The sequence below is a fragment of the Dromaius novaehollandiae genome, chromosome 9 (assembly GCF_036370855.1).
Source record: "Dromaius novaehollandiae isolate bDroNov1 chromosome 9, bDroNov1.hap1, whole genome shotgun sequence".
Taxonomy (NCBI): Eukaryota; Metazoa; Chordata; class Aves; order Casuariiformes; family Dromaiidae; genus Dromaius; species Dromaius novaehollandiae.
Window position 1 is genome coordinate 7,256,735 of NC_088106.1, and position 18,689 is coordinate 7,275,423.

At 41.9% G+C, this 18,689-nt stretch overlaps 1 protein-coding gene across 4 annotated transcripts in view; it reads left to right on the top strand.

Moving 5' to 3' along the window:
- The window catches only part of FNDC3B (fibronectin type III domain containing 3B), a 224,137-nt gene that overhangs the window by 34,701 nt on the left and 170,747 nt on the right, over nt 1-18,689 (top strand). For 2 of the 4 annotated variants that reach the window (XM_064516612.1, XM_064516615.1), the window contains exon 2: nt 9,257-9,395. In XM_064516612.1, the coding sequence (XP_064372682.1) occupies nt 9,285-9,395 (111 nt within the window). In that variant the 5' untranslated portion in view covers nt 9,257-9,284. Of the gene's footprint in view, nt 1-2,070; nt 2,269-9,256; nt 9,396-18,689 lie in introns of those variants that run through there. The other 2 variants (XM_064516613.1, XM_064516614.1) reach the window with 2 other exon arrangements.

Genomic DNA, 18,689 nt, shown 5'->3' on the forward strand with positions numbered 1-18,689 from the left:
AGAAAGCAAATGGATGAAGCATATACCTTACCCGGTTCGCACCTTTATGCAAGAGCCTCTACACTTTTGGAGGCTTTGCACGTGGTCCTGTGCACGCGCACAGGATGAGAGCCCTGAGCCTGTGGCGTTAAGTACTTAAGTATAGTGCTGATGCTGCCAGGGAAACCATCAACAGTTCATAAAGGTATACCTTAGTGCGAATGTTTGCAGGATTGGGGCCCAGATTGTGGACAGGGGAAGGTCTGGATTTAAGGGATTTGTTCCTCCTAAAGCAGATAGCTGAAATAACTTAGTGTTTATTTGGAACAGTGTTTCAGCTTACTGAATGTCTATCTCACTTATGAATTATTTTCGTCAGAAAAATGAGGCAATGCTACAGACTGGAGGTGACCTGCGAAAGAGTATCATCAGGTTGGGGGGAAGGGGTTTGGCAAATGGAAATACTGGAACACAGTTTTTCAAATCTGTGAACAGTCCCAATTATATTTTAATTGGGAAACATGCAGTGTTGTCTCTATTGCACAAAACTGCTCCATGCCATTAGGGTACCAGGTCAGCCCGGGGGCAGGAAAGCTGTCGGGGCACTGTCTTCTCTGCTCCTCGCTTTCCTGTGCGCCTTGGTGCGTGGAGGCACCGACCACAGCCGCTGGGCCAGCAAAGGGAGAAGTCCGTCCTCTGTGGCAAGCTAGTTGAGAGGAGGGTGCCAGTGACAGCGCAAGGTCCTGCTTCATGCCTCTCTTTTCTTCTGCAGCTCATGGGCTGGAAAAGCGCAGGGATGCTGAGTGCCGTTCACAGGGCAGTGCCCTTCTCCTTCTGTTCGTCTGCCTGTTGACCAGCTCCCAGAACACCCTTCATATACGAAATACAAAGTTTCTGCGAAGGTGGACAAGCAGGAACAGATTAGCTTGCTTGAAATGCTGATATTGCTTGTATTTTTGGATTTGCAAAGATTAATTTCCCTTGAAAGCAAAACGAAAAGACAATTGTTCCAAGTAGTTGCTGAATGAGGCAAATTGGGCTGGAACAAACTTCATATTCAGGCGTTTTAAAATCTGCCATTTGAAAATGTGAATAACACCAGTGGACGCTGTTATGGAAGAATTAACCTCAGATACTGCTGCTAAAGAGAAATGGTGTGAAATCCTGTGAGACTTGTGCCTGAAAAGTTGTCTGTTTTTGTGACTGTATCAGTTGGTCCAATTAAAAAAAATTGTGAGTCCCAGTTATCTGTTGTGATCAATACAGAGGAAGATGAGGGAAGACAGGTGTGAACACTTTGAAGAAGGAATGTAAATAGCAAAGGTGACTAATTGTTAAGTTTTAGCTTGAAGAAAAGGCACAGAGAAATCCAGATGGTAGGAGAGACGTGTAAAGGTTTTCTTTATTGTTGCCTGACTCTTACGTCGGTGGTAGAAGCTGTAGCCATTTGAGTGTTGGTATGTTTTAGAATTTATTCGGAGTGGCAGTTTAATTTGGTGTTATAATACTATTTACAGAAATGAGAATGCTGTGAAATATTTGGATTAGCTTGTATGCTTGTGGCTTTCTGTTCAGATGTGTCTAATAAAAATCTCCAGTAATTTTGTTAAGCTCACTTCATTTCTGGTATATTTCATCTAAATTTAGCACCATTATATTTTTCTCTGAATGTGATGGTCTCAGGGCATGTTAGTATTGCAGGGCCATACATCCCATAGGGAGAGCGTGAGCTGGCTTTCCGTTGAGAAGTTTTGCAAGATTCCCCTCTGGAAAAACGGGGAAAAAACTGTGGCATGACATTTTTCTTTGGTAAAAGACTCCTTTGTGCATTAGCTTACTTTATTCTGGTATTTCATCAGCGCTGTTATATGTTGATTAGTTTTACTTGCCTTATGAAATAAGACACTCCTGCATAATGCTGTTTAACCTAATTGCCTCATTCCTAGCATTCACTTGTGATATGTTTGAAGTCCTAATATTTGTAGACAGTTAGCATGGTCTCTGTGTCTTCTCTTCTAGTAATAGGTTTTTTAATGGGCTGACTGAATCTCTTTTTTTTTTTTCCTTGCTATTTATTATGACAAATCAAAACAGGGAAATGCGTTAGGCAGGAAAAACAGAATCGGAAAAATGAGACTGCACACAACTTGTGCTTTTGTTGGACTATAATCTGACCATGCATGTAAATACCGTCTCAAAGTGAGAAAGGGCCTGCCTACTTAGCTTATGGATGAGACGGCACATAATGGTTAAGGCGGGTTGGTTACTCCATTTCATCCCAAAGTTGAGGTAAGATCCATTTTTATAGTTCATTCCTAAATTACAAAAATATTCTATGAGGAGTTTGTTACTGATTGAATTGATTAGAAAATGGTGGTTCTTAAAATAATGGAGTTTCAGATCTTTTTTTGGCTTAGTGAAGATAGGATAAAGCTACTGGTAGCCTTGCTGTCTGTGACATGGTATAGTGAACAAGTGGCAGTCATTTTATAATCTTTTTCTAAAATGCCAAGTAGCTTTTCATATATGTATTCCTTCTGATCTATTTTCTCTATCATAACAGTTTTTTAAAACTGCATATATTTTAAGATTGTTACGAATAAACCTGTCTGTTTGGATGCTTTCGGATTAATCTACTGTGTTTGCAATTAAACGCAGAAAGAATGCTTTTAGGTTTAAGTCGTTCTTCAGACGGATGTGATTTAACTAAACTAATGAACACACAGCAGACAAGACAAATTCCAGACTGTTTGTGCCTTGACCAACCATCTGTGTGCATACCTCCAGGTACTGCTCATGTCTCAAGAGGCTTTTCTACATGAGCAATTATTACCACTCCTTTTTGAATTCGAGTGGCAAGCCATGGCAAGAGTTTCTTGAAAGCGGCTATATTTACCATTGAGGTACATCCGTTGCTTTCCAGTGAAAATATAATTGCGTTATGCATGTTTTAATTAAGATTATATAGAGACATGTGTTGCACAAAATATGACAGTAGGGAAACTGGGCTCTGCGTAAGCTTTTCCCTCTTGCATGCAAGCACCAGCATTAATGATAATGTGCACAAAAAGCTCTTCCCCCTAGGAGCCTTCTAGGGGCTCACACACTCGTTTCAGATTGTGTGTGTGTGTATGTATACAGATAAGCTTATGGGTGTATGCGTACTATTACATACATCTTAATAGTGTGTGTATATATATATTGTTTGTACATATAGACGCATGCAGGTCTCTTCATAGTTATTTTTCTCTGGTGGAGGTAGCTCAAAATGTCTCTGGAAAAAAACAGTTTTTAAAAATTCTATAGTGATCAGGAGTGACATGATTTGACATACTAGACTTTGATATGATTTTTCAATTCCATATACAGACTTCTAGAAAATAGTAAATGGTACTGTGAATTATTCTTTTTATGGAAGAATAATCTGTGCTGCAGGTAAAGACTGCTCTGGATATGAAAGAATTTTCTTATTCTCATTACATTTCACTTTTTTTCCTTAAGTGAGATTTCTTCTGGAAATACGCGAGTTTTGATTATCAGTGTTTTCATGAAGCAGTGTTTGCTTCTATGGTGCTAAAGTAGGATTCCCTCTGACGTTAGGCTCTGCTTGCATATGTGTGGGTTTTTTTTGTTTTGGTTTGTTTTTCTTCCTCCCCATGGCAAAGCAGTCTTAAGCAATTCCTGCTCCCTCTTTCTCTGGTTACAGCAATAGGGTGTATTTGTGAGTCAATGTAGCAGTGGGTTGGGGGATCTGTCTCTATTGAAAATGACTGTGCAATTGAAGGTGGAGAAGTTGGGCTGGTTGTGTTGTTGGATTCAGCTTTGCGGGTACAGATAAGGTATCAGAAATACTTTCCTTCTGTGGTCAGAGCAGTGCCAGTTGCTGAATGTGCTGGTTTCGGGATCTGATTTGCCCTGGGACGGGTAGATGGGAAAGGCCAGGCCAAAACAGCTGGTACGGAGGAGCCCTTTGGCCAGGCGTACCATCAAAAGACTGTCTTCTGAGCTGACACCTAAACTAGTTTTTCCCCTTTCTCTATGAACTACTGAGGAAGTCCCTGTTGTTTTGGGTTACTTTTCTGACCAGTGCACCAATCCTGGCCCCAGAGGAGAGGCCCGCTATTGTGTGGGGAATGGGAGAGGAGGTGTTTGAAAGGGAGGGGTTCAGATTAGACCTGATGTTTGGAACAAAGCATGGTTCTAACACAAGCCTCTCCCTCCCTCTCCGATCTCCGTGGTGTGTGTTTTAGGACTTTGAACATTTAGTCAGAAAGTTATTTTGTGTTGGGTAATAGATTCTCTCCTCTTTGAAGCCACTCTCAATGCCTAAGTCTTTTGCTCCGGGAGGGGAAGAGGGGATGGATCGACAGCTGTATATCATACACGCTAATCCAATGTAGCTGTTAGGTTTTGTTATAAAGACAGGATAGTTTATGATTACTGATTATGACAATTATGTATTTATCTCTCATTTAGGGAGGGAGAGCCGAGCAGCAGTCAGCCCCATCTTCTCCGTGACTGTTGCCATTGCCGAGTAGCATTTGGTCTTGCGCTCCTGGGAAGCTGTTTGAGAGCAGCGTGGTCTAGTTCAGTAGCGGCACCGGCAGCCAGAAGTGTTGTGTTCAGATCTGTGTCAGTAGGTAGCTGGCCATGGACAAAATCACTTGTCATGACTGAGTACAGATCTAGTAGAAAATCTGAGTAGTTCTTGTTTGCTTATTTCTAAATAGCTGCGTGCACACGTTTTGGGCTTTGTCAGGTTATTTAGGCTGGAAAGACCTACCTGTCCCTTTTAAAGGGAACTGTTCGATTTAAAGCTTTATACTGTGTGTTTCAAATCATCTCTCTAGTGGCACCAGAACTGGAGATGGTGTGCCTCAGGGCTGCTCAATGCACTATGTCCTTTTTTTAATAAGACTGAATAACCCTGAGTGCTGCAGCAGCGCAAAGGTGCACTTACTGCTGAGTTTTGTATCTTAAATAAACCAGGATATGCAGCTCTACTAGGTATTGAAGAGGTGACTGCCATCTCTAGTACAAGAACTTTTATGATTTCAGGTGATTCTGATTAAAAGCAGAACATCTTACTCAGTAGCTTTTAATCATTTGTTACTGCCAAATAAAAACTTAGCCTGCAGAGAAAGCAGTCACAGGGCTAACTGTTTAGAAGAACTCTTGCTTTTGCCAGATTTTCTGAAATTGTCTGCCTTAGCTGGAAGAGGTTTCTTGGCTTTGTAGAAGACAAGGTGGGGGAGGAAAAAAAAACACACACAAAAAATGTTCTTGGCTTATACCTCCATTAATAGCACGGGTAAAACCTTCTAGGAAAACTTGCACTTGGTTATCTTAATGTGGTTCAGGCAGCTTTTGGAATTTCAGGAGAACTCTGACTTCCCATGCTAGGTCATAGTAATTCGCCATACATGGACATTGGTTTTAGATGGTTACACTTTGTTCTTCTGTGCTTTTGAATTTTTTCTCTGTTGCCATATGCAACTAATTTATGTATTACTAATTCACATATTGAATTAATTTAGGGAAAGTTAGAGTCATCTTGGTGATCAGTAGAAGACTGCAGTATTGAATTGAAAATCAGACTTGTAACAGTAACTTGCAAACACCAAAAGGTTTAGAAGTTTGGTTTGGGTAGAGAAACATCCAAAAACTTGGCTGTTTGTTTCTACTTCCTTGCAGTAGGAGCAAGACTGGAAACACTGAGATTTCCAGTATTCCTGGAGGTAGCTAGACAGGGAAATGCAGCCTCTCAGAGAGTACTGGCATTTTTGTGGTCTGTCCCAGCCAAGCCTAGGGAATGTAGACGCACAGGAAATATCTTTTTAAAATTTAAATATAGTCAGCTTTCTAGACAAAACCCCAAATTTGAGTTAGTACCTGAAAAAAAGCTGTGGGTTAGTATTTGGCAGCTCATATTTTAACTGAGGAAGAGTTCTCATATCCTGAAATGTGACCTAGCTCTTTCAGTCCTTGTCTAGTGTTTTCTTCCAGCGATGCGTTTGAATTTACAGGGGAAAAAAAATGCTTGCATTCAAACCTCTCATATTCTTTGTATTAATGAGGCATCCCCTCAGGTAGGGGGAACTTTGATTTTTTAGGAGGAGTGTGAATTCCTCGTGAATAAGCTTGTTTTCCTTCCTAATTTATATTTTAAATAGGATGGATGAGAAAATAAATTTAAAAAAAAAAAAAAGTGTGAAGCATCTTCCAAAGCTTTTGGCTTTGGTGTGAAGTCTGCCAGTCCTGGGTAGATGTTTTAACCCTGTCTCATCTAACAGTGCACGCAGTACATCTACATGACGTACTGTTAAAAAAATGCCTGTGGCCGGTACCGTTGCTGGCATTACTACTGCTGGTGGAGCTGTACCAGTCCTGACAAATAATGGAAACTCTCTTTTTTCCCCCCTTTCCCCTTTAAAGAGGCAAGTGTAGACATGGCCGTAGTGAGAAACCATTAATAAAGCGAAAGGAATGCAGCTGTAAAACTTCAAATAATGACATATAGCAAATAAATGTCAACATATTGGTTGTTGTGCCTGGAATGGAAATATTACTAGGAAAATATGTAGCTTCAAGCTACAGTCTGGCTTTTTTTCCTTAAGAAAATAGAATTGGCGTGACGCTTGAAGTCTGTAAAAGCTGAGGCTTTCGGATTCAGATTGGATGAATGTGCCACTGGGGGGGAGGGTGTTTCATGAGTTTATAATAGGTCCTATGAACTTTGCATTCCTTTAAAATCATTGTAAGTTATAGGTATATAATTTTATATATTACAAATGTAGGCAGAGGTACAACTATTGACTGAATATATCTACTTCCTTTGAACACTGCTCAGTCGTACGCTTGCCTCGGTGTTGAGGTCTGTCTTGGACTTTTTCCATGCTTTTGTGAATCCCAGGCATTTAAGAAATGATTCTGAAATTCCCATTTTCTTCCCTGTCATTAAGGAGTGTGTGTGTGTGGGAAGCACGTTTCCCTTCCCACCCGCTACCTCCCCCTCAAAAGTGTTCTATGACTCTTGTGGATCTTTCTCAAAATTAAAGCTGAGACTTTTAGGTAGTGAAGTCCAAAAGGTTTAGGGAAAAAACCTGCAAATACTGTGAAACCTAAGGGGGCGGGGGGAATGGGTTGAGCAAGTTTCTGGGTCCTTGGGCAGATTTCTGTAGCCCTTGTAGCAGATGGGTCTGAGACGTGGCAGTTTTAGCAGCTGAGAGGTATGAATTACCGAGCCAGAGAGACTTTTGTCAGTGGTAGACTAGTGACAGTTCAGAGAACTTGATCCTACGTGCAGAGGGAGAATTTAGTATTCCCAGCTCCTTTTTCTGTGGTTGTAGGCGCTATCGGACAAGTTCATCAAGGTGATGATACTGTGAGGCCTGAAATACTGCCAGGCTCTGTCTGGCAAAATGATTAATGCAGGCATCAGATGAGACTTCTTGAACACAATTATGAATATATTGTCTTTTTTAATGTTAACGCTGCTTCTCAAGCTTTCTGAGAATTTCTGTCCTGTAATTAAGCCTCAAGTAAAAGGAGAAATTTCACTGAAAGACAGATGAGAGTAGATGGCCTCTATTTATATCTCAGTGAAGTGACAATTGGAAAAGCAGTGATTTCACACTAACAAGAGAATGACTCTTCACAGCTTTCTGATGCTAAGTTTGGTACCAAGCTAAATTAAAATAGTGTTTAGAGGTACAGCTGCAGATAACAGGACGAAGTTTGCACGTCTTCTGAAGAACAAATGCACTTTTAGTCTTCTGTTACTACTTACGTTTAAAGGAGGTCAGCGTGATAAGGAGGAAAGGAGGAGTGTGCAGTTATAAATGGGCCCTGTAGTCACCGTTAATCACGCCAGCGCTTCTCCTTGCTGATTGGGATGCTGGCTACTGGCCTGCCTGATTTTCCAGATTATTAGGCTGCTCTGCAGGTGACAGGGTTGTGATGAGCTCTGGAAAAGCTCATTTTCAGATGGTCTAAGCAACTGAAGTGGATAAAAATGAAACGAGCATATGTCAGTATGTTTCCCAACTTAGTTGTTAAACAGATACTTTAAAATCTAAAATTAAACCCCAGCAGCACTTGGGGGTAGATTAGCTATCAGGGTATTGGGTTTGCAGTATGCAGACTCTGTGGAACCGCGTGGTCTAATCTTAGCGAGGGCAGCTTAGCCCCTTGCCGCCGCCGCGGGGCAGGGATTCAGGCCCACGGTTGGTGCTTTACGGCTCTGTGACTACTGCTTTAAAGAGCTCCATCTAAATGCTAGCTCTCGTAATACTTCCCTCATGAGCAAGGTCTTCCCTGTTGCTCTTTCACAGAAATTCCCTACTGTGTATTTTGCATTTTACCAAATGATTTCCCTGGCTATTACTGTCCACCCAAGTCACAGCGTGGGTTTTTTTTGTTATTTCTTTTTTTCTTCCTTGAGTTTGTGATGCATATAAAATTATTTGGGAGCACTTTGGGATTCCCTGGCATGAAAGGTGCTAAGTAGGTTATTTGATCAGTGTTAAGCCTGTAAAGTTGGTTTGCTTAGGAGTTCATGTGCTGAAGTCTGGATGAACTATGTGACTGGTTCATCCATCCTGCTCATTAAAGAATTGGATTGCTGCCCCATAAAACAGTGTGATGGTACTATTAATATTGAATTAAGACTTTTTACGAAGCAACCTCCCCCTAGTTTTATGGGGAGTGGTACTTACGTAACACTTCAAACAATTGGCTGTTAAGGGGAGTTGTGCTGAAAATGCTGTATAATTCATTACAAATTCTTGAGATCTTTCATTGTGGTCTGCTGTCTTCTGCATATAGCTGTCCTCTATACAAGGTGTTCAGTGTGTGGGGATGTGCTGTCCCTCCCACTCCAGTAGAAACGTTTCTCTTTTGGATAACGGTAAGGCAAAGTCAGGTGCTGTTCTCTGCGTTTTAGGCACCAGTTGGCATTTGGTTTTGAATTGTGGGTTTTATGAGTGAAACTAGCCATCTGCGTAGCTAGCGCTTTGTGTATTTTTAAGAACTGTGGTACAAAGCAGTCAAGTTTGTTTTCTGAAATCTCGCACGAAAACTTGGCTTATCCATGATGTTGCTTCGGCAGTTAAAACCCACTGCTCTGTTCAGTGCCCCACGTTCCTGTGCGCAGACTATCGCAAAAGCAGGTATACTGTTCCGTTGTCACCTTAACGGCAAAATCTGCGTGGATGCCAATGTCTTGCTAAAGTGCAAATGGGTTTCTCGGAGTCTTTAACTGATGCATCTCTTGCAGGAAGCCCGTTGAGGAAAATTCTCCATGAATGTACGTCACAATGATGATGACCGACCAAATTCCGCTGGAGCTGCCGCCGTTGCTGAACGGGGAGGTAGCCATGATGCCTCACATAGTGAATGGCGATGGATCACAGCAGGTCAGTAAGCTTTGCAGAGGGCGACTGGCTTCACTAAACTGCTACTGGGCCATCAAGGGATTTTGAGGATGGGGGCGGGGGGAGAAGGCTTTGGTTTCCCCTAGTACCAGGGAGGGCAGGGTTTTTTATAGAAAGTAGAAATTTGCTTTTTCATGGGAACAACTTCCAAAGCAGTGCTTTAAATGTACCAATCAATTCAATGCGACTATTTGCAAATATATACACTGAAGTTGAAATGACAGGATAAAGACAGCTGCAAATGTTGAGTATCTAAAGATTTTGTAGAAAGTCATAGTCTCTTGGTTTACTTGTGCTAATTGTTGTCCAGACCTCTTGCCTAGTATCTGTAATGATAGATTTTAAATACTCTAATGTTTAGAGACTAGACTGTGGAAGGGGGGAGAGAAGAGAGATACAGACAATGGAAGACAAGTATCCTATGATGTCTGTTGTTCTTAACTTAGTTAAGTGTACACATCACAGCAGACCTATGTATCACCCTATGCTTTATTATAAACCTTAGAGGGGCAGAAGTGAATTTTGAGCGAGCATTTGAAGGAAGGCAAAGTTGCTTTCAATTTTTTCTGGAAGGTATTCTCTAGCAAGCCTGATCAGAGGTAGAACAAGACTATAGAGATGCCTTTATGTCATGATGGAGCCTGAAGGTTCAACTTCATAGCTGGTAGATTCCCAAACCTGTCATCTTGAGTTAGTCTTTCTTTCTGTAGGACATCTATCCTAGCAATTTTTCTGTATTACTTTATTTGGTTCCCTGCTTGTTTGAGCATTTCAGTGAAGTACTTTAACCAAGGTAGAAATAAGCTCTCCTTCATGAATCAATAAAACGTCTTTCAGTTTCTTCTCATTCCCTTGATCTTTTGTTCCTCTCTCCAAGCTGTTTTGAGCTACAGCAGCCACAGGAGGAAGAATGATTTCCCCTTTTCTTGTAAGCTTTTAAGTCTGCTTGCTTATCCAGATTCTTGGTATAATACAAGACTGCATTGCTGTGATTTTTTAAAAGTCTGTTTCTACATAGTGCATTGTAACTTTAACAAAGGAAAAGGCGGGGGGGGGGGGAAGCTTTTAATGGCTCTGTGTGTGAAGTCCAATATTGATATGCTTAAGTGAAGGAACAAGCTTATTGGTATTTGAAAGCATAATTGTTCCTTAAATAGGCCCGTTCCTCCTTGCTGGAAACCATTTATCAAGCTAGAATGTCCAGTGGGTCTCTCTGTATTACAGAAAGGATAAATTAAGTATTCTGAGCACTCCTTTGAGGTGGAGTTCGAAGTCAACCCTTGAATTTCCCCATCAGTGATGATTCAGTAGCCTTGCTTGGCAGATAGCTCTATTGCCTGTAAATCAGCTTCTCATCTAATGTCTTGGAGTAAAAACGTGCTGATGCGGTGAAAGTGCATTACTCCTTGCTTCTGCTGTGCTGAGCAAACGTGACTCAGCAGAACGGTTCTGAGTCAGATCGCTTTTCTGCGTGAATGTTTGTCGGGTAATGCTTGACCTTAAATGAGAATAACTTATCACTTCATCTCTTTAAATACTTGTAGCTGGAATACATGTGTTTTGTGAGACTCTTTCTCCCTCTGGTCTGGATGTGCCGTCATATGCAGCATGGCTCAGCTGCCTTGATGCTTTATCACTTTCATCCTATTTCTGAAGCTTTAATTAGTATTTTCACTTTTTAAAAAAGTGTAGTTCTAAAACTGAATGAAGTTAAAGTGCTTTGCTTGATCTTTGCATATTGCTGCCGCAATATTAATTGCGCTTAACATGATTTCTTGTCTAATGTACAGGCAAATGTTACATGTTTAAGAGTTTTATCTTAGCTGTTTGTAAGGCAGTAAGAGCCTTCAGATTCGTTCCATACGAGAATGGCTTCCTTGACAAAGATGCTTTTTATTCCTCCATAAATAGGTGCAAGTTTTATAAAGACATTTGCTTTTCTAGGTCCTAATTAATCTCTGCTAGTGTTTTTTTGTTTTAAACACCCTCATAGCTCCGTTCGTGAGAGTGAGCATGCTGAGTTTTCTAGACTGCAGTATGGCCCATGTGCAAACCAGTATGTCAGGCTCTGAAGCTGACAGTATGTTGTTTCTGCTGAGACGCTCTAGGTACACTTGCTGTTGCTCACACTTGGGCTTTATCAGATGCACACAGCCTCAGCCATGCCAGCTTGGCTGTTTGGCGAGCTGTGCTGCAAACTGTAACCAGGAACACTCAGCTCCAGAGAAAGGATTCTTCCCAAAAAACAAGTTTTTATTTACGTACAAAGGAGTACTCAGTGCCACCTGCCTCTAACTACTTGTCCCACTTTCTGGCTGCTGCATTCTACATACTTTTCTCCTGAATTAAATTCCGAATAGCACAAATGCAGTAGTATTCTTTGAACACCCGGGCTTTTGAAAGAGATGAGCCAGAAGAGAGAGATTAAGACACCTGAACCCATGTTCCCATGAGCTGAACCTCAGAGCTGCTTTCCTGCTGTGGGTAACAGCTTTGTTCTCTGTGATGACAGTACAGGAGTTCTCAGTAGTATAAAGATGCCTTGGATTCATAGAGAAATGCTTTTAAACCCCTGGCTTGGTGTCTAGAATGAGGTATGTAGTCATCCTTGTAGCAAGAGTAACACTGCCAGACTGTAAACATTTTCCTTTAAGATGCATGCAAATACGTTGTCAGTTAATCTGCCTTGCTGATTCTCTTCAGTGTGGTATCTCAGAACAATACTGCTTTATGCCTGGCTTTTGGCTGTGCTTTCCTTTGCTTTGGAATCACCTTGATTGAATGTAGTTTATGCACGTAAACCAGTAGGGAACGGCCCTCTGCAGTACTAAGCGAGGGTTTTTGTAACACCCTTTGCTTCTTGTGGAGCTTTGCAATGCTTCGAACTTCACGGTAGTCTCTGAAGCGCGTTTCACTCTGGAGAAAGTTGTTGGAGTGCAGATGTCAACAGAAAGATTTTGGAGTTCAAGAGAAGAGGTGGCACAGCTGCAGCTGGTCAGTGCAGCAGCTCCCAGAGGATTTTGATGGGAACTCTGGATATAGTTGTGCTACCTGCGTATTCCCTGAGAAGCAGGACTGCCGCTTCGCGGGGCAGTGCCGTTGTCAGTCCCAGGAACAAAATGATGGGTAGCGGTGCCCGAAACAGTCAGGACAGCATGGCGCTTGTTCCCAGCCGCCTCTCTAATCTCTCATGAGCCCTTATTTGCTTAAAGCCTGACTGAGAAAAGATGCAGGCAAGAAAAGCTTGACCTGCCAATGGTATTCTCGTATTGTGGGCAATTGTACTGAAGCTGGTAAAATCGCTTAGCTTTTACCAGCAGCCAGTGCTGCAAAAGGGAAGACTGCCAGTAAGCAAAGTGCTGTATTACAAGACAAGTGCATAAAGGTATTTAATGTTTTTCGTCTTCCTGGGGATAAGTGTTATGTAGCAATACAGGGCAGAACTAAGAATGTCTCTCTGCCTTCTTGACAGTAATCCCTCTTCTCTAGATTACCCAAAATGGCATTTGCATTATGAACTTTTTTTAGTTTCCCACACTTAATTTCCACTACAGCTGACTGTGTTTAGTGCTTTCATGTCTGTTCCAGAGCTGCTGCTTACTCTGTTTCTCTTTCTAATCCACTTGTAACTCCTGTGGGGATTCTGGGAGCTATAATTAGACTTTTGGTCCAAGAATTTCACTGGTTTCTGGTAGCTGCTCCACTGCACGCTCTGAAAGTCTTGGAGTGTAAAGGTGGAGGGGCAGGTGGTTGTGCCATAGCGTGTCTGTGCGGAATACTGTGTGGTTTATTTTGGGATGTTTTATTTTGACCTGGTTAGATCAGTGGATTTGCAATTGTGTAGCAAGTTTTGTATTCATGTTCCTCTTTATCACTGCTGGACTTGAGAGCAGGCGCTGTATATAGCACCTGCATGTGCCTGTTCTTGCCTTCTAGGGTCATAAGCTTTGGATACGGGAGGTTAGAGTGCATCCAAATGTGGAACAAAATTTGCTAGCTCTCTGTAGCGCAACAGATCTGTGCACCTTGCAAGAAGGCGAAAGCCTTTACCTGGCTGCGTTTTTACTGTGCCTGAACGGGGCATCTGGACTCTTGTGCACGTTTCTGCAGTCTGGTTGGAGTGAATGAACTCCGATAAAGTAGCTTGGATCAAGATACAGTTTTGAGTTGCTTCTGTGTTTTGTTCTTAAATAGATCAAGGTCAACAATACTGAAAAGATGTGAAGCATGAGTTAAATTGCTTTTCAGCATCCTGTCGCTGTCAAGCTGTATGCAGCAGACTGATACTTTGCAGAAAATATTTGGAACAGGTTGTCTTTTTGCACTTAAACTTTTAAATAGAAACTGTTGATACAAATTCAGAAGAGCGTTTCTAGTCACCTCTACATCCTCTTCTCCATTCTAATGCTGTTTGACCTCCTTATTTCTTGCCCTTTTTCTAGCTGCTTCTACTACCCATGTTCTGGCTTTGTGTTGGTAAATTACTGTTTATAAATTACCTTTGCTTGTATGAAGAGTAGAGAGCAATTGACATAAGAAGGTTTATATAGTAAGTTACTCCTGTTTGTTGTCTGAAACATATATTCTAAATACAATTGCGAAAATGCTCTTATACAGGGGAAGGGGGTATGTTTCAACAGGAAAAGTTCTATAATTTGGACGAGTCTAAGTTATCTGAGTTAAGCATCAGACCATGAAAAATGGCTATAATGTAAAGCATGACTGAATTTCCTTCTGTTTAAATACACTGATTTTTTTTTTAAAGCAGCTACAGTACATATTAGAGAAGGTATTTAGAAGAGCACTTGCAACAGTCAAGTAGTGTTACAAAGTTGAACAGTGTTTGCTCCCTAGGAAGTCTCTAGAGTGAACTTTTTAGAGGCATTGGCTACTGAGGTGAAGAAGGTGGGATTTTAACCCAAGGATGTCCATGGGTGATCTCTAAGACTGCTCTCGCAAAGAAACTTCTCTGTGAATGCAAGAATGGCAACACGTGGATTTCATTAAAACTTCATGAGGCTTAAAATTACTTGCTTATCAGAGTAATTTGTTACACAGATGTCCTGAATCTTTTATTGGTGGTTTGAGAGCCTGTTTAACCTGAGATAAATCATGGGGTTCAGGATTTGGCACTTGCTTTTGAGCTTTGCTGTCAGCGTTCAGGGCGAGCTCACTTCCCCCATGCCGCTTTTTTCTGTTGTACAGAAAAAAGCAGATAATTCGGCTTAAACATTATCAGGGTATTAACTTATGGAAGTAATTGCTTAAGTAGTAGTATGTTATCTGATTTTTTTTTTCTTTCTAAAGTGATGTTGAGAGTATTTATCCTACCTGCTTTTGTGTCGTTGAAAAGGAATGCGTTCCTGGAAAGAGTATTCCATACGGAATAGTTTGAATACCTTGGTCCTTCCCGGGCACCAGAGCTGGTAGTTCGTAGTAGCTGGGACACAGTATTTTAAAGTAGAAATAAGAATGAGCCTGTCTGATTGTTACATTTTTTTTCAAAGATTCAATATATTCCAAAGTTTATGCAACTTATAAATTGTGAACACAGTAGATTTAGTAGTACATAAAGCAGTTTAGAAGAACCTGTGGCCTGTATCCTGGATAAGGCCTGTGACATGCCCACAAGCTGCATGAAACACATGGCATGCCTATAAAGGGAAGGGCAGATCCCCCACATTGGATAACAGAGGGCTTAATATGTGGCCTGGGTAAGAGGCTGTTTGGCCTTAACAGGGAAGAGATTCTCATAAGAGCAGAAATTTTTTTAAACTAAGCATTGCATTGCATCACATGTATGGGGCTGCATGTTTTCCTGCTTGCTGCTATGCCTGCATTCACAGGTGATCTGCAGCCAGACATCTAGCAGATGTTTGAATGTGAATTTTGTCATGTGTGCTTAAAAACCACTTGTGTAAGTAAACAGATACTATACCAGATGGATAAGGTACACATCCAGGGTCCTTACCAGGTAGCATTTTCTATCTTTTGTATACAACTGTTTACTCACAGTGTAAATGAGGTTTATATTCCCAAACCTGGGCTTGAAGCCTCTGCGAGACCCTGGCAGGATGACTCGTCTCTTCCCCCCGCTCCCCACAGGCACAAGCATCGGTCGGTCGGAATGAGGGGGACGTGAGCGAAACTCATTGGCCTGTCCTGAAAGCTTGGTCTGGACACAGAGCAGTTACTGCCAAACTGGGTGTGTGTGTGAGTGTAAATATTTATGTTAACTATGTAACTTAGTAACGCTAATCAGAGTTCTAACAAATACAACTATTTAAAGTATAACAGCATTCTTAAATGCAAAATAAATGCAGTGTCAAAGCGTGTTATGAAGATGGCCAGCTTTCCCTGAGAGCGCGGCAGGTAAGTCCAGGCTTCAACAGTGAGTGTATTAACCTGCTAAGGTGACAACCTGAGGGTGGTTTTTCCGTCTTTGGGGGATGGAGGGGTTGGGGTTGTGTTGCTGACACTCTACTCACAGCTGTCACAAACTCCAGTTTTTCACGTGTGAGCTAGATGTGAAGGGAGCCATGAGACCGAAATTCGGCTTAGCTCGCAGCAGACCCCACCCTTGGCGATGCAGCCGGGTCAGCAGCAAGGGCGCCCAGCAGCAACTTCGGTTCAGACGGACTCTTCAAGTTATCTCTGCTCTTGCTGAAAGAGGAAGTATCTCATAAATTAAAAGTTCTTATTCAGGATGATACATTTTGGAAGAGCCACATAGCAATTAAAGATCCTCTGTGTTTGTTTACTTTAAAATAGAGATGTAATCCTTAGACACTTATAATTAAAATCTGAGCAAAATAATAAAAGTGTCATAAACAATGCATTCTCTTGAAGATCCCTTGTGTAGAAAGAAAGCTGGAATAGAAAAGTGGTGTTGCAGAATGCAGAACATTGTTTTGTTGTTTAGGAGGACTTGGGAGAAATAAATCTTTGAATTAGTTCATTTACCACCAAGGCATACTTAGTCTGTGTGTATAAACAAAAGAAGTCACAATGTGCCTGGATATTATTTGTCCCAGATGGAGCTCTGAACTTGGCTCCTTCTGCAGCACTGATGTCATGGTGCACAAGCGAGCTGCGAGCTGGAGGCACGCAGAGAATCTTACTTTATTCCTGTGTGATTGGAGTGGTGGGGGAGAGTCAGGGGGCGTTGGCTGGAAAATGTGCTTCACGTCTTCCTTGGCTGTCTGCAGGGAACAGTGTCAGTTAGAGAACTTGGAAGCCCTACTAAATAAGGGAAGCGGGGGAGCAGCCCGCTGCCCACCCCCGTGCTTAGGAAAGAGTCGTGGTAGGTTTTTGACAAATTGTTTGATGCGTTGTCGTGTATACGTGCCTGTCTAAATTAGTCGGTTTCTGATTAACAACTTAACATCTGGAGCTGTAATATTCAGCGTATGCTGTCTCCAATGGGGTGACCTGAACTCTGCAGTGCGTCAGTCTGTGTTGTGAGATTGCAAGCGCTCGGGCTGTTGCATGTGGTTTGCCTGGCGGGGTGGAAATCTCGTGGTGAATCTAGCGTCCGCATCTGCAGCGTGTAGTCCGAAGGGGACAAGGAGCAGCTGTGTGGAAGTAGCTGTGGTCTGCAGTGCTGCAGGTCACTGTCTGTGCAGGAAAACCTCTGGTGCAGAGCTGGGAATTGTCGCTGTTGTTGGGCCCGAGGAGAGGAGAAGCTGGGGCTGGGTGGACAAGAGCTGCTGCAGCACCTGCTGCAAGGGGCTGGGGCAAAGCTCGGGTCTTGCCCAGGGAGGAGCAGCTCCACCGTCCCATGCTGATTGAGACCCTGTGCCTGAGCTCGCTCGGAGGCCAGCTCTGCTGTGTGTAATCGTGTGCTGGCCACGCTTCCCGGGTATCCAGACCTCCTCCTGGTGTTGGTCTACACGAGAGCTCATCTCAGTCACATGGAGATTATTCCTGTTTGCTCTCAGTACAGCTGCCTTGCCCCAGCAACAGGGCCATGAGGGTTTCTTCTTGCGCTGCAAAGGTGGCTGATCAATTTGAACACCAGAGCGTAAGGATGTCTAGTATCTTCAGAACTTAGGGTTATTTTGTCTCTTAGAAAATGGCAGCTGCAGTATTTTTATTATAATGTAGTTTTTCTTGCCAACGGTATAACTTTAAGTCCATATGTGCACTCACCATTATTATTTTTAACGCGTGTTTTTCTGTACCACTGTACCTGGAGGTTGCTTTTGTCGTTATTTTGGGAAATCCTGCATAACTGATCTTTTTGGAAACTGCTGAGAAGAAATGGCCTTTTCAGTTGTATGCAAAGGCTTGGCTGTTGAGTATCTTGGGTTCTGTTCTTGGTCCTTGGCTCTTAACTTTTCTGCGGTTTCATTGAAGCGAAAAAATTTATAATATGTTGATGTTTCTTCATCTATAGCATAAGAAAAACACTACTCTGAAAGTGCAGACCTAGTGGGATTGCCATTGTTTTTTGCAGAAGTTGTATCTTGTTTAATACAGCTCAAGCTCCAGGACCTCCTTTGAAAATCTTTGTGCTTGTATATGTATTTAAATGCCTAAATACTAATAAAAACAGGTACATTGTGGCTTTCAGCTTTATTAAGTGTTTGGAGATGAGATGGTACAAATGGTACGCATTCACAAATATAATTTTATTAACACTGATGCTAAGAAACTTAAAGCCCAGGAAATCAAGATTTGATTTACTAGATTTTAATTGAAAAACATGATGGAACTTACTGCAAGTCACTGCTCAACAGAACAAAGCACACTGTTCTCCCTAGCGGCAGGACAATTTAAAAAGTCTTGTTTAAAACAAAACAAAACAAAAAAACCCCACCAACCCAACCTATGCAGGTGGATAATAGAAGTAACATGAATATTTTGCATATGTGAGTGTAATTAAATACATGCCTTTTTTCCAAGGGGTTATATTTAAGAAATTCCACAAAATTTCACACTGAGAGATTGTAACAAACTCTCCAAGGCTTTATCATTAGCAATGACCCTTGCCGTTGGCTGCAAAGATGACAGTAACTGTCTTATTGAAAGGGGAAGAAGTGGTAGGAGGAGGGAAATTTTTCTATTTTTAAATGATTGTATTGGAAGCTACAGGGGAAAATGAGCTCTAGCAGGAAAACCCTGCTTTCCTCTTTAGCAGTGACCTCTTGTAGTTGGAGAGGAGTCGTCAAATGCTTGAGGAAAGAGTACAAGGTGCCTTGTCTGCTAAAGCTTGTGGTGAGCGAAAAGGCAGTTTAGAGGTGGGTTTAACAAAACACTGACCAGGGAGAACAA